The following is a 13,379-nucleotide window of genomic DNA, read 5'->3' as shown; positions in this document are numbered from 1 at the left end:
ACGTAGCGTGAAGCAGACGTCACGGCTTCTGAAAGTGTTTCCACAGCTCTTGATAAACTGCAGCAGTGGGAACGTTACTTCTCTCCATCTATTCCTGCTCAGGAGGAGATAATACTCCTGGTCTGACTTCCAGGAATCTTCAGAAGCGGCTAACATCACTCTTGGTAAAAAGCTAGCGTTATGTGTCGTCACATCTGTCATCTCATTAGCAGGCAAAACCCAAGACGGTTTTCTCCGGGAGAACTCGCTACTCGCAGACGTAGCTGCGGGAGCATTATTTAAGTTGACGGTGAGAAAATTTGAGTTAAATCTCCAGACATGCTGACAGCATCAGTCAGCATCTAAAGGTAATTAATGTTCTGTGTTCGGTCAGCTGTTACACACACACACACACACAGTCGGGGTTCATACGGCGATATTGTCTGGAGTAAAGCAGCCGTCCTCCTGATAAATCCTGAACTCCATCAGTCTAAGAAAAATGACTTCAGAAGCTGTTTCCCCTGCAGAGTTTCATTTACAACTACAGTCTGTAAACGTCCCACAAATATTCACACGCATGGAAACGTTTACAATTACTGAAAGCAGCCTCTCTAATCTTATCTTACATCTGATATATCTGCTCGACATAATTTAAAAAGCGATAAAGCCTGCAGGGAGCGGTAGAGGTGGAGTGTTATGTCCACAGTGAAGCGTCTGCGTCGTGTTTCGGCTCTGTCAGGAACGTCTGGTTCTTTTCCCCGCTCCGCTATCTTTACATGCAGGGTCTAGTGTTGTTGCACAGTTTAAAGATTTAACTATAATAGTTAACAGCTCAGAAAAAGAAAAAAAAAACCTAATATGAGACTTTTTTTGAAATGGTCAGACGGGGATTTTTTTTTTTAAGGCTGAGAACTTTTAGTCACAGGATGAGTCATGATGGGAGAAAGTCAGTCAGCTTGACTAACTGGATCTACAGAGAGAAACAAGAGAAACGTCTGACCTGTTTGAGTTGCCGTAACTCTGCCAGGTCCTGTACTCCTCCATGAAATCTATGTGCTCCAGAGTGATGTTGTAGAAGTCGGTGAAAGGCATGATGGGAGGAGAGGAGACGCTGTTGGCTGCGTCTGAGGAGAGAGAAAGAGAGGAGGAAAGCCGACGGTTTATTCGCTACATACAATAAATCCGCGAGTGTAGGGGTCTGTGCCGCCCTCAAGATTGGTTAGGGAAGGCTGATCCGCGAGGCTCAATCCCCCCATGGCGCCGAGCCTAGTAGCGGGGGCCCAGAGGAGCGAGCTGCTGGCAGACCTGAAGGTGTGGGTGGAGGTTTGTGGTGTGATCGGTTCCTGTAAGTTAGGGAGGCGCATGTCCATGATGATGGATTTGGATGTGAGTAGCGGGACTTTGTAGTCGACCCTGAAGGAGACAGGGAACCAGTGCAATGAAAACAGAATGTTTTCACACTCTCATCAGGGATCCTGGCGGCGCTGCTCTGAATGTACCAGAGCTTCTGGATGCTCCTGCCAGGGATCCATGAGAAGAGCGTGTTGCGTTGGTCCAGTTTTGAGGAGATAAAGTGAGGAGAAGGTGGAGTTTAGGGATGTTTTTGTGATGGTGGAAAGAGGTTTTGCATAGATGTCTTCTATGGTCATCAGCTGAGGGTTAAACCTAACAAGCCAGATTAGGAGATGAGGAGGAAAAGGAGGAGGAAGTGCCGATAAGGAGAGCCTAAGAGTGTGTGTGTGTGTGTGTGTGTGTGTGTGTGTGATACTCACTGAACAGGCCGAGCACTTTGGTAGCGGAGGGAATCCACCAGGAGCACTTGGTCAGAGGAGGAAGTTCGTCCGGTTCTGCAGGAAAAAGACGAGTGGAGATGAACTGCAGGAGGCGCTCTACCAGCTGCCTGAAACGCCTCGCCGAGAGCCTGACACACACACACACACACACACACACACACACACACACACATAAAAGTTAATATTGGTTAGCATCAGCGACTTGGCAGGAGTCAGGACTGCATAAACTGCACATATCCTGAAATATACATATGCACAAAAATAGACGCTTGCACTTAAAGAGAGAAGAAAAATAGCAGTGTTGGACGGAGAAATGGGGTTTTTTGGATTTGAGCGGAACTAAACCGAACTTGTAATTTGAAGCAGTTTGCTTGTAAATCATCCTTCAGGGCTCCTTGTTCAGACAGAAGCTGCCCTACTACATCAGCTGTGTCAATGCTTGGAAGGCTGTGTATGACAATTTAAAAGAGATTTAACAGCGATATGAATAAAAAAAAAAACCTCACGCAAATTGCAAGAAGTTGTTTGTACACTAGGCTGGATGTGGAAAATGTCTTCGGAAAACGCCTCTATTGGCTGCCATTCCTATACGCATCACCTTTTGTCTGTGATGTGACATTATGAACAGTAGTTGTTGCATGAAAAACATTTAAAAAAAGTTGTTTTTTGTTTTAGTTTTCATGCAAAAGAAGGACACAGCGTGATTAGATTTGTATTTCATATCCTTTTAATTAATGATTTGCGGTTGGACAATACTATAGTAATAAAGTATATAGTCAGCAGGTTTGAGAGGGAATATGAGGATCCGGATTAAAAACAAAGCCGGTTGCTTAAAATGACTGCAACTGCTGCAACATTGCCAGAATCAGGAGGTTTGTACCAAATGACAAGGAAAGGAAAATAGTCATTAAATCACAGAGCCGTGTGTGAGATTTGCGTAACGAAAGCCAGCCAGAGCAAAAAGCATTTCCCAAAGATGGAAATACTTAAAATTTACATTCCCGTCTCACAATCGATCACCTGCTAACTCTGCTGCAGTGATGACATGACAAGACCCACTGGCCCACACATCCAAAACTTATTTACAGCTCCCAAATCACACATTTCTCTCAGAGGGCTTTTCAATCTGTTCAGCGTCCAACAAGCTCTATTACTTGGATCTGGTTCGGACGAGAGGGGGGAAAAAAACAGCGAAAAGACAATACAACAACAATACACAAGTGAGGATGAAGAAATAAGCCTTTGTTTTAACACTGCTGTGAAAGGAACTGATTCACTTTTTCATTTCTTTGACACACGTTTCAGTAGAATTTGGTGGAAACACAGCTTGTAAAGACAGGTAGAAAAAACAGATAATAAAGTGGTGGCAACTTTGTGTGCAAACCAACATTAAAAGTTTTATAAAAACAGTCAGACTTACTTTTTGAGCCAGTGGACCAGGAAGTGGTGGTCAGCCTCAGACAGAGCTGCGATCTGCCTCAGCAGGTGAGCGTAGATCACGTAGGTGCTGGTGCTCGAATACTGGGGGTTCTAGACACAAATAACAGAATACGTCATACTGTGACAAAGCTTATCAGTCATATATTTGGTTTAGAAACATCTGACTGCAGAAGATCCAGCTGCTGAACTGAACTAAAGTTAGGTTCTCCATTTCTGTTGCGGGACAAAAGGCGTCCAACAACACAACACTCAAAACTTCAAACGTCTGCATACTGGCAAAAGCCTTTAAAAAGATAATGCCAGTACATTACAACTTGTATTATACTTTTGTAGATTTTAGCATATTTTATATCAGTAATAATGACATTTTACGCACTAAGTTAAAGGCTGAGATCTGGGAACACAGTGTAACCACTAAGGGTGTCTTCAAACCTCTGGTTCGTTTCATCAGGTCAGAATCAGCGGATGAGTTGGTGTTTTCTCCTGTATGCAGCGAACCAAAATGCATCACTAAAAGCTATAAGCTACTAAAAGGTGAGAATGTTCTTTCATGTTGTTGGTTGGGAGTGCGAACATAAAGGAGGAAGTGCGAGGAACATACGTCAGTGTTTCCCCCATAATTACAAGACTGGCAGGCTGCAAGACCAACGAGAACCCTCCTCACCCCCCCGGGTAAAAAAAACCCGCCAAATATCCATTAAATTGGAAATCAATGGTGTTTGGGAGCCTCTGTGCAGCGCCCCTGGTAGCGTAGCTCCTTTTAAGGAACAGGGCAGTGCGTAACATGTGTGCGCGTAGCAGGTGAGAGAGTGAGCAGCAGAAGAGTGACGGTGAATGTGAACGGTGGAGAGGAAAAGGTTAGCAGGAAGTCGTCAGTCTGGCAGTAAATGTACAGTACAGACTACAGTGTGTCAGTTAATAAATGCTGCAGCTTGTCAAGACAAAGAAAAGTCACATTTGTTGTTCCCCCAACTGCTGGAAAAGTGAAGGGAGTTAGCTCCAAAGTTAGCAACAATGGGTTAGCTTAACCTAAAGACGCTAAACAGAGAAACATTGTACGTTGTTGCTACGTGATAGCAACTGCTAACGGGAACCGTTTAGCTCAAACTTGTAGCCTTGTAGTCTGTCAGATGGAGGTCGGATCACGTTCCCACCACAAACAAACTGATCCAGAATTAATTTGTGACCCGACTGCTGCGACCACTTCCTCAAAAGGGTCTTGGTGCGGTTGTTTCAGTCAGAGCTGATGATGATTGGTCAGATGTCAGATGCGTCCAAATTAAACGTGCCAAGGAGGAAAACGATCCAGAGTCTGAATTCAATCGGATTAGACAACACGGGTTTGAAATCGCTGCGTGATGTTGGGTTGAATATCAGCTCGTCGGGTTTGGAAAGTTATAAAAATGGCCCTACACAGCAGTCCTTAATGTGAAGAAAGAAAAGTTTGGCGGGTTCGGGGGATTCGAAGCGATTGATCAAGCCATCCAACAAGCACGTCAGACAGAGTATATCGACCTCTTAAAAAGAAGTCTGACAGGTCGAGAAACACAAGCAGACATGGTTGGAAACAAACCTCCATGTTAAGACAAATTTATTGTGAAGAGAAATCAGTGGAGAACAGCAACAAAATGCCCCGTCAGGGTAGAAACGGACAAAACTATGAAAATAAAACCCAAAGTTTCAAACAAACTCAATTTGTCAGTTCCCCCCCCCCCCATGTGACACGCAACATACTCAACACTCACAGTTAGAATTACCAGTAAGTATGAAACAACTGGGACACAGTGAGGGTCATGAGCTTGTCAAATAATGTTCATCTGGTTTACAACTACGGGATCACGAGGAAGAGAATTTGTCTTTTAAAAAAAAAAGAAAAGAAAGTGAGATTCAACTCTGGATTTAAACGGCTGTTTTTTGTGGTTACTCCTCTATTTTCTCCTTAAGAACATGACTCATGTTGACTTTGAGAACATAAGGTTCTGTGTTGTTAAGACTGATGTTTGGATGCAATAAAAAAATAAATAAAAATTACATAATGAGTGAGATAATCCCAAAGAGCGTCAGTTAGTCTTTACAGCGTTTTAACAGAGATGAAGAAGAAGGAAGAGAAAAGAGAAGAGTTGAACGTGTAAGCTAAGCAGAGCTTATAAAGGAGGGAGAGTCGTCATCAGACAGGAAACCAGCAGTCCTCAACTCCAACATGACCTCACCCATTCCCAGTATGTGTGTGTGTGTGTGTGTGTGTGTGTGTGTGTGTGTTCTCCTGAGAGCTGGAAAACGAAGCAAGTCCTCAAAGTCAAATGGGACAAAAATCAGACGTTTGGCTTGTGTGTGTGTGTGCTGATGGAGCGTAGAACCACAGTGGAACTACTGTAGATTCCTGTCTTTATCTGATTCTAATTCCCACAACCATATATGGAAATTAGACTGGAGAGAGAGAGAGAGACAGAGAGAGAGAGAGAGAGAGAGAGACAGAGAGAGAGAGAGAGAGATCAAAAATAGGATCAAAAGAAGGATCAAAGAAAAAAAAAAACCCACAAACAGAAAAAGACAGAAACGGAGAGAAGAGAATAAAAAGACAGAGAGAGTTACTTTCTGTCCAGAAATGAAAAATGATTGGAAAGAAAGATTAAAAAAAGTGGTTGTTATCGATCAAAACTGTCACATAAAACACATATACTGAATCTATGGATGTGACCGAGCCGACAGATTTCACAAAACAGCAAAAGGACATTATATATATATATATAAGACGCTATATAGGCCGATCCGGCGGTGGAATTACGGGTTACACTCTCAAAACGCTGCCACAATTACTGCAGTAAGAGATTTGGAACCGAATTCACACCGACAGCGAAAGCGGAGACGTTTGGGTTAATCACGGTCGGCAGTGGTTCCACCTGATGAGAGTAGTCTGTGTGTGTGTGTGTGTGTGAATGTGGAAGCTATTCAGCCCTAAAAAGCACTAGTCTGAAATTAATTATAAAACACACAGAAGACACCCAGTTTGGGGAAAGAATAACATGAAAGTCGTGCTTCTGTCCAAACTCCACAGAACTCTGAATGTGAGAGTGCTGAGAGGAGCAGCTCATTAAACCCAGAATTACTCGCTAGCGTATGATTAGCCAGTCTCACCTGAACCAGGATGAAATAAGCTCGCAGGTCGTCTTTAGTCCGAGGCCTGAAAACAGAACACACACATGTCAATAACTGGATGTTTGCTACATATCGTTTTGGTCATACATGGTAGAATAATTTAAACTAGACTAAACTTTCATTTCTTAAGCTGTCAGACTTTCTTTTAGGGTGTAAATCTGCATTATTTGGTTGTTTGTGCAGATCTGAACACACACATTCACACCAGAGAAAACAAACTAAAGTATAGATTCAATAAAAATGATCAAATCGTCAGGTGTTCTCACCCTTTCCACTCTCTCAGCAGGCTGTTGATGATCCCTTTCAGCACTGACTTCTGGATGTCCTGAGGCTAAAACACACACAGCAAAACATTTTCAGTGTTCAAGACAGACAGAACCAAAAGATCGAAACAACATTCCTGAACATCAGAGACCCACAAAGGTCTGAAGCAGCTGTGGGGAAAAAATATACTGTTACAGTTTGTTCTTGGATTCTTGTTTATTTGCATCAACTGGCAGCTTATTGAGTCAGTCAGCGAGTATCTGGAGCTAAACTTATACTGAGGCTATAAACACTTACACACTTACACAATATGTAATCTCAGCCGCTAGGGCGTCTCTCAATCAAAACAATAACAAAAGACGGAGTGAAGTAGCAAGGGATCATGGGAGTTGTTGTCTTCGTTGTTGCTGCTGCTAACACTTGTTGGGTTTATTTCTCTTTTTAAAGCTGTTTCACCTAAAAAAATCAATATTTCTCAGACGATGTTTGGTGACCACTGGACTTCCTGGAGGGGCTATTAGCCGAGCTGCTGCTAACGTTTGTCCAGTTTATTCCTCTGATAACTTAAGATCCAGACGTCCGATGACTAAAATCCTTCTTCCAGCTAAAAGATATAGTTAAAAACCACCTAAATTTATCATGAAAATGTGTCTTAAAACTGAATAAAAGTCCATTTATAACAGTTTGTGTGGAACAACCACAACACCGATGTATTATCTTGTATGTGTGTAAGTTACTCTTTGGTAGACGCCATTGTAGCGGACAAACACAGCGCCGCCGTATGCATCTGGTGTTTACTCTTTGGTAGAGGAGGTATGACGCCATCGACAGGCGACCAAATGAAACGGTCCGTTACTTTGATTAAATTACAGATTTCTCTGAGTTTGAAAATTGATGGAAACATTTGGGATAATGTAAGTACACAACTCAACAACATATATAACACAGGTCTAGTTGTTTTTAGACATTTTAATGGGGAATAATTACATATTATAGCTTTAATGTCATGATATATCCATTGGTTTGGTGTCTGTGGTTCAAGGAACTGCACCCAACAGCCAATAAATGTACAGAAGAAGAAGTTTGATGATGAGATATGAGCATCTTCTTCTACGTGTCTGTAGGCGTGACCTTGTTATGTAAAAGAGTCCGCATGCTTACTGTGCTGAGCAGCGCGTCGTAAACGGCGTTGACGAACTTGGCGTTGACTCCTGAGTCGTCTATGGTGTTAAACGATCCGTTCGCCTCTCGCTGGGAAAGAGAAGGAAAGGAGGAAGGGGGGGAGAGAGAGAGAGAGCATGAGAAGGGAAACAGCAGAGAATGAAAATGCTTTCCCATCGTAAAACAGTTATGGCTTCTGGTGAAATTTTAACAGCATCTAAAAACAGTTGTCTCACAACAGGCATTCTGCTGAGAGCCAGACTCTGCTTGTGCGTCTGTTCTACCTTGAAGGCAGCGTTGATTTCTATGAAGGAGTCGAAGGTGGTCAGGTAAAACTCTCGGACCTCCCTCCAGTCACCCGATTGGACGGCGCGCTCTATGTCCTCCCTGGAAACACAAACACAAACAACTCATTTGTTTTAATGTGTGTTTGGAGCTTCAAAAGGTGAGTTGAGTTTGGGTTTTTGGGGGGTTACTCACTGGAACTCCTTGGTGGTCTTGGTGCGCAGGGGGATGATGGGGTCGGAGGGGAACGGAGCTTTGACCTCTGGAGGTAGAGTGTCAATGGAGAGTCGCTGCTTCTGACGAACGTCGCTGCATATTGGAGGCAGCTCTCTCCCTGAGCGAGACATACAGAAACACAGGAACTCCATCAAAAAGAGGAGAAATAAAAATGAATTGATGGACTTTTCTTTTTATTGGTTCTGATACAATCAATTGGGGACCCAGATGGGTGACGTCAATTCTTTCTGGATTTTTTTCTTTCTGGATTTAAGGTCTTTGCATACCAAGTCCGTTTTTTTCGTCCGAAATTGTCAAGTTGTGTCAATCACATTTACACACCGATTCCGAAAGTTTCGTCCGTCATTAAAGTTGACGGAGCCACCGTACACGCAAACAACAAAGCCTGGAGACACTGATACTATCAGTTCTAGCAGAGAAGTTATACACAGACTGATCACTGGACGACTATTGATCATCATCTGGTCTTTATGTTGCAGCGTTTTGAGGCTGAGCCCTGAATATCTGCAGATCCAGACGATCACCTGTGATCAAGTTCAGGATCAGTTGGATCATGGAAATCGGTCGTCTCCTCTTTACTGTGTGGTTCTTTCTTGGACCACAAAATCATCCTCACTGCTTGACGACTCCATTTTGCCGCGTATCACGAATTTTCACAACGAATATAGTAATAAAACACATCGGACTCAGTGTGCGAGGTTTCTGTGCGTAATGATTTTTGTTGGATGACGGATTAAAAAAAACGCATATGAAAAAAACAGACTTGGTGTGCAAAGACTATTATGATCTCAGAGGAGGAATTAATAAAGATGTTAGAATTGGAGTCATTTTTATGATTATCTAAGAACAGTTTTGTTGTTTTTGATTGTAATAACTTTTAGACCTTCAGCCTGGTTTTTAATTCTATCCTTATTTTTCTGACGGTACTTTGTGAGATATTTTTTACTGTTTATGTTTCATTTTGTTGCGCAACATCCTTCAGAGGCTGAAAATTCATAATTCTGGCTCTCATTGGATAACTTCTGTTGAGTACATACAGCCTGTGTATTTTTTTATACACATTCAGTAAATCACTCTGATAGCGGCGCCGGGCTGAAACATGTTGGTGACATAAAGACAGAAACCATCTTTTAAATATTCCTGTAGAGCAGAAGTGAGAACTGCTCGAGCCTCATCGATCAACGTCCTGACCAATCACAGCAGTTCCTGATAGTCTCCAGACTATCTGTGATCATCAGTCAACTTTTAATGCTGTTGACTGGTGTAAATGTTTAAAATACATTCAACACAATTAATACATGTTCATGATAAATCTGGATATAAATGTGATGCTGGATATGATCTATTCAGTTTATCATCTCTGTCATCATCACCGTCTGGACTATGAGACGGTTCTGAGCTACAGCAGCTCTCACACAAGATAAAAATATGCAGATATGGAGTCAAATGATGATGATAATACAAATGAAGTCTGTTTATTAAGTGTTGATGGTTATTCTGGTAAAATATTCATAATTAACCTGAACAGAAATCATGTGCTGTCTTATTTCTGTTAAATATCTCCTCCTCCTCCTCCCTCATTAAAAGAATCCTGGACACTGTTGTGGAAGCGCACACGAGCCTTTGATGTCTTAAAGCTGAGAAGGTTTATTGAAGTACTCGGCCAAGCAGAGAACTGAAACATCGAAGTCATCTGCGACTCGGATGCTGTCTCTTTCCGTTCTGCCTCCTGAAGGTCTGAGTCTTTATCAGCCTAAAATATGAAAAATTAGTCTGATTGGTTCACTAGTTTCTAAACAAGGAACTGCATTTTACTCGTGTCAGTTTATGTCACGTTGCGTGGAACTTCAGCAGTTTTGGTTTGAATGTCTGACTGCGTCAATAGAATCGACACGTCCATCTATCTGTGTCGTCTAGGAAAGCCTCCTCCGACCTTGGTGACCATGGCGACGCTGATTTACCCTCCATCAGAGAGGTTTCTGCTTTCCCCAAAACAAAGATGGAAAACTCCATAACAGACACAAGATGTCTTTACTACAGAAAAAACAAAAAACAAGTCGATTCTCAGTGGAAGTGCGCTGGAGGCTTCAAGTTTCCACATCCTATATGTGCGACCTGCATACTGGATCGTGATTGGCTGCAAACTAGCCGTGATGTCACCAATCATGCTGATAGGCCCAACTCTTAAACTTTAATATAAGCGCAGAGAAACTTTCCATTTTCAGCAGATGATGATGTGAAAACAGGCTCCTAGTGTCAGATTCTGCTCTCACAGTGAAGCTCAAACATCACAGTGAAGTAACAATAAGAAAAACACATTTTCCACATGTTTGGATTCAGACTACAGCGTGACACCCTGTTCCAACTTTCTTAACTAGCTGCATTATCACAGCTGACTGAGCTACATCAGCTCTCACACACACACAAGACCAGAAGAAGTTTGACTAACCCTAGTCTACTTGCTGCCATTTTTTTTGCTGTACTTCATGTTTCAGATGCACCACATTTAAGGAGAATGAAAATAAGGATTTATTAAATCAGCCAAAAGTAGTCAGAACTTTGATAAAAACATCAAATTTCTGACAAATGGAGCATAAATTTATACTCAACCGACAGCAGATCTGCAGCTTAAAAGAGATTGAAATGAGAGTTTGTTCCTGTTTAGAAACATGTAAGAAACAGAGCAGGAGAAATAATGAAAAGAGAGAAAGAGTGAGACTGACACACACACACACACACACACACACACACCAACCACATAAATGCATAAACGATAGCTATTAACCGTGATCTGTGTGTAATCACAGAGGACAGGCTGCACTACGTGACTACGATTCCCTACAATGTAAAAAACACACACACACACACACACACACACACACAGTCACCCGTCCTCCCACACTTCTGACCATCCGTCCATCCATTCTGTTTATAATTAGCCTCCTATTGTCTCTGTCTCCACGGTAACAATAGTCACCGCCGGGCCTGTCCAGGTGCATTATGGGAGCTCATTCTGTAGGCGTGGACAGATTGCAAAAGCAGAAGATAAAAGGGGACACGAGTACAGACGGATAAATTACACTGCTGCTCTCTTTTAAACAGCAGAGGAGCTGGAGATGAAACGTTCGCCCTGAAGGTGGCGCTGCAGGTGAGGTCATAGAATTATTAAAATAAAATAAAAAAAGAGTTCAAAGAAGCAGGGATCTGTTCAGGAAACTCCATGTGAACACAACACTGTTATATGGTATCATCACCTTTTAAGCTGACAGCTGTTTATTTCCACATCCAGCAGTTACGGAGCAACATTATCATTCATGTGGAGTCGTGTTTCTGTCCACCTGGTGAATCTAAGTCCAGTATTCACTCTCTTTTAGCTCTGTTTTTAACTCTCTAACAACTCCTGAGGGAAATATCTGGCTCTTTAGCTGCTAAATGCTCCACTATGTTCACCAGCTAGTCTACAGCTAACTGTGTCTGCTGAGCAGGTGGAGAACAGCAGCTTTTTAGTGCTTTTACTCTGAAAACAGCGCTTCAACATCTCTGTTTTTACTCTGTTTAAGCACTTTGTCAACCTCTATTTTTAAGTGTCATCAAATAAAGTACAACATTTATTATAATATCCAAATTTCACACACAATGTGCCTCACAGCTCGACTGCAGCAACAGTTTTAAACACATTCAAGCTATTTTACAGCAGAGGTCCCCGACCTTTATTACTCCACGGACCGGTTTAATGTCAGACGAGGTGCGGCGGATAAATACAACAAACAAATAATACGACCGGCATAAAAACTGTGGTATTTTCTAAATATAATAATAAACCTGAATCCACCGTGTACTCATATGCAACTTTATTAGCAGCGTCCTCATAACATTGCGCCAACAACATCACATGAGTAACATCCTCTCTGCCCCCCTAACACTCTCTGGTCGCTATGGTAACGTTTAAACATGCCTTCAAAATAAGATACACCACAAAAACAAATATAAAGTGCAGTGGGAGCCCTGAGCTTGTTTCTCTGCAACCAGACGGTCCCATCTAGGGGTAACGGGAGACAATGACACCCGAAGTGTGTTGCTTATGTCCGGTCTGCTCCTGTTGCGATAAATCCATATTTTAAGTGGGACTCCTGGTATTGTCTGTTAAATGCAGCTTTCTTTTTCTTAGAAGTGGTAGGCTCTTCTTCTGTCTCCTCACTGGGCCTTTTAACCCTTCACAAAGACGCTTTCCAAAGACGTTTGTTTTTTACTCGTTTTGCTAGCTTGTGGGTTTAATTTTAGCGGTAACGTATCACGTGACCGAGACAAGCGTCTTGACATGCATCAGAAGTAAATCATAGACGGATGTAATGGAGAGAATCCGGTCATTTTTCAAAATAAAACATCGTTCAGACTTAGATAATAAATAAAACGGAAATAATGTAAGTTATTTATTCTTTCTGCATGGCCCGGTACCAAATGACCTACGGACAGGTACCGGTCCGCGGCCCGGGGGTTGGAGACCACTGTTTTAGAGGACAATGAAAACACACATATAAAATCTGTCAAAAAAATATATAGGGAGAAAATTATGCAATTAAAAGAACACTTCCTCTTTGCCTGGGTGGAAGGAGGTGCAATAAGAATTGTATGTGACTGTAATGACATCAAAGTTTTTAGACGTATAATGTAGAATAGCTTAACAGTGATACACTGTGGTCCAATATTGATACACATCTAATATAAGTTTTAAAGAAAAGTCCAAGGAAATGACTCTAAAATGAGTGTTTGGTGACTGAATATCCACATCACATCTCATAGCTTGTTGTGGATCAAAATGCTGTTCAAGGTAAAAAATGTAGCCTTGATGATGATGCTACAGGAGGAGACACCAACATCCAGCATATTTCCATGGCAACTTGGTCAAGAGATGTGTTTATTAGATGTTTAGTTGATGGAAGTAGATAGAAAATGGACGAACAATAAAAGAACAGCTGATCAGAGCAGGAAGAAGGACAAGACAACACTCTCAACTCTCATCCTTCCATCTCTCTCTCCACCTCCTCTGCTTCTTAATCACTCCTG

The 13,379-nt window shown here is 42.1% G+C and overlaps 1 protein-coding gene across 2 annotated transcripts in view; it reads right to left on the bottom strand.

The window, feature by feature from the left end:
• Positions 1–13,379, bottom strand: part of hectd2 (HECT domain containing 2) — a 60,345-nt gene that overhangs the window by 34,737 nt on the left and 12,229 nt on the right. For both annotated transcript variants that reach the window (XM_044372058.1, XM_044372059.1), the window contains exons 3-10: positions 8,274–8,412; positions 8,078–8,180; positions 7,794–7,883; positions 6,635–6,699; positions 6,348–6,393; positions 3,193–3,302; positions 1,752–1,900; positions 980–1,103 (exon numbers count right to left, since the gene is read on the bottom strand). In XM_044372058.1, coding sequence (XP_044227993.1) covers positions 980–1,103; positions 1,752–1,900; positions 3,193–3,302; positions 6,348–6,393; positions 6,635–6,699; positions 7,794–7,883; positions 8,078–8,180; positions 8,274–8,412 — 826 coding nt within the window. The remainder of the gene's footprint in view (positions 1–979; positions 1,104–1,751; positions 1,901–3,192; positions 3,303–6,347; positions 6,394–6,634; positions 6,700–7,793; positions 7,884–8,077; positions 8,181–8,273; positions 8,413–13,379) is intronic.

Source organism: Thunnus albacares, chromosome 14 (genome assembly GCF_914725855.1).
Source record: "Thunnus albacares chromosome 14, fThuAlb1.1, whole genome shotgun sequence".
Taxonomy (NCBI): domain Eukaryota; kingdom Metazoa; phylum Chordata; class Actinopteri; order Scombriformes; family Scombridae; genus Thunnus; species Thunnus albacares.
The sequence above is the reverse complement of the archived record's forward strand: the minus strand, read 5'-3'. Positions and strand labels throughout refer to the sequence as shown.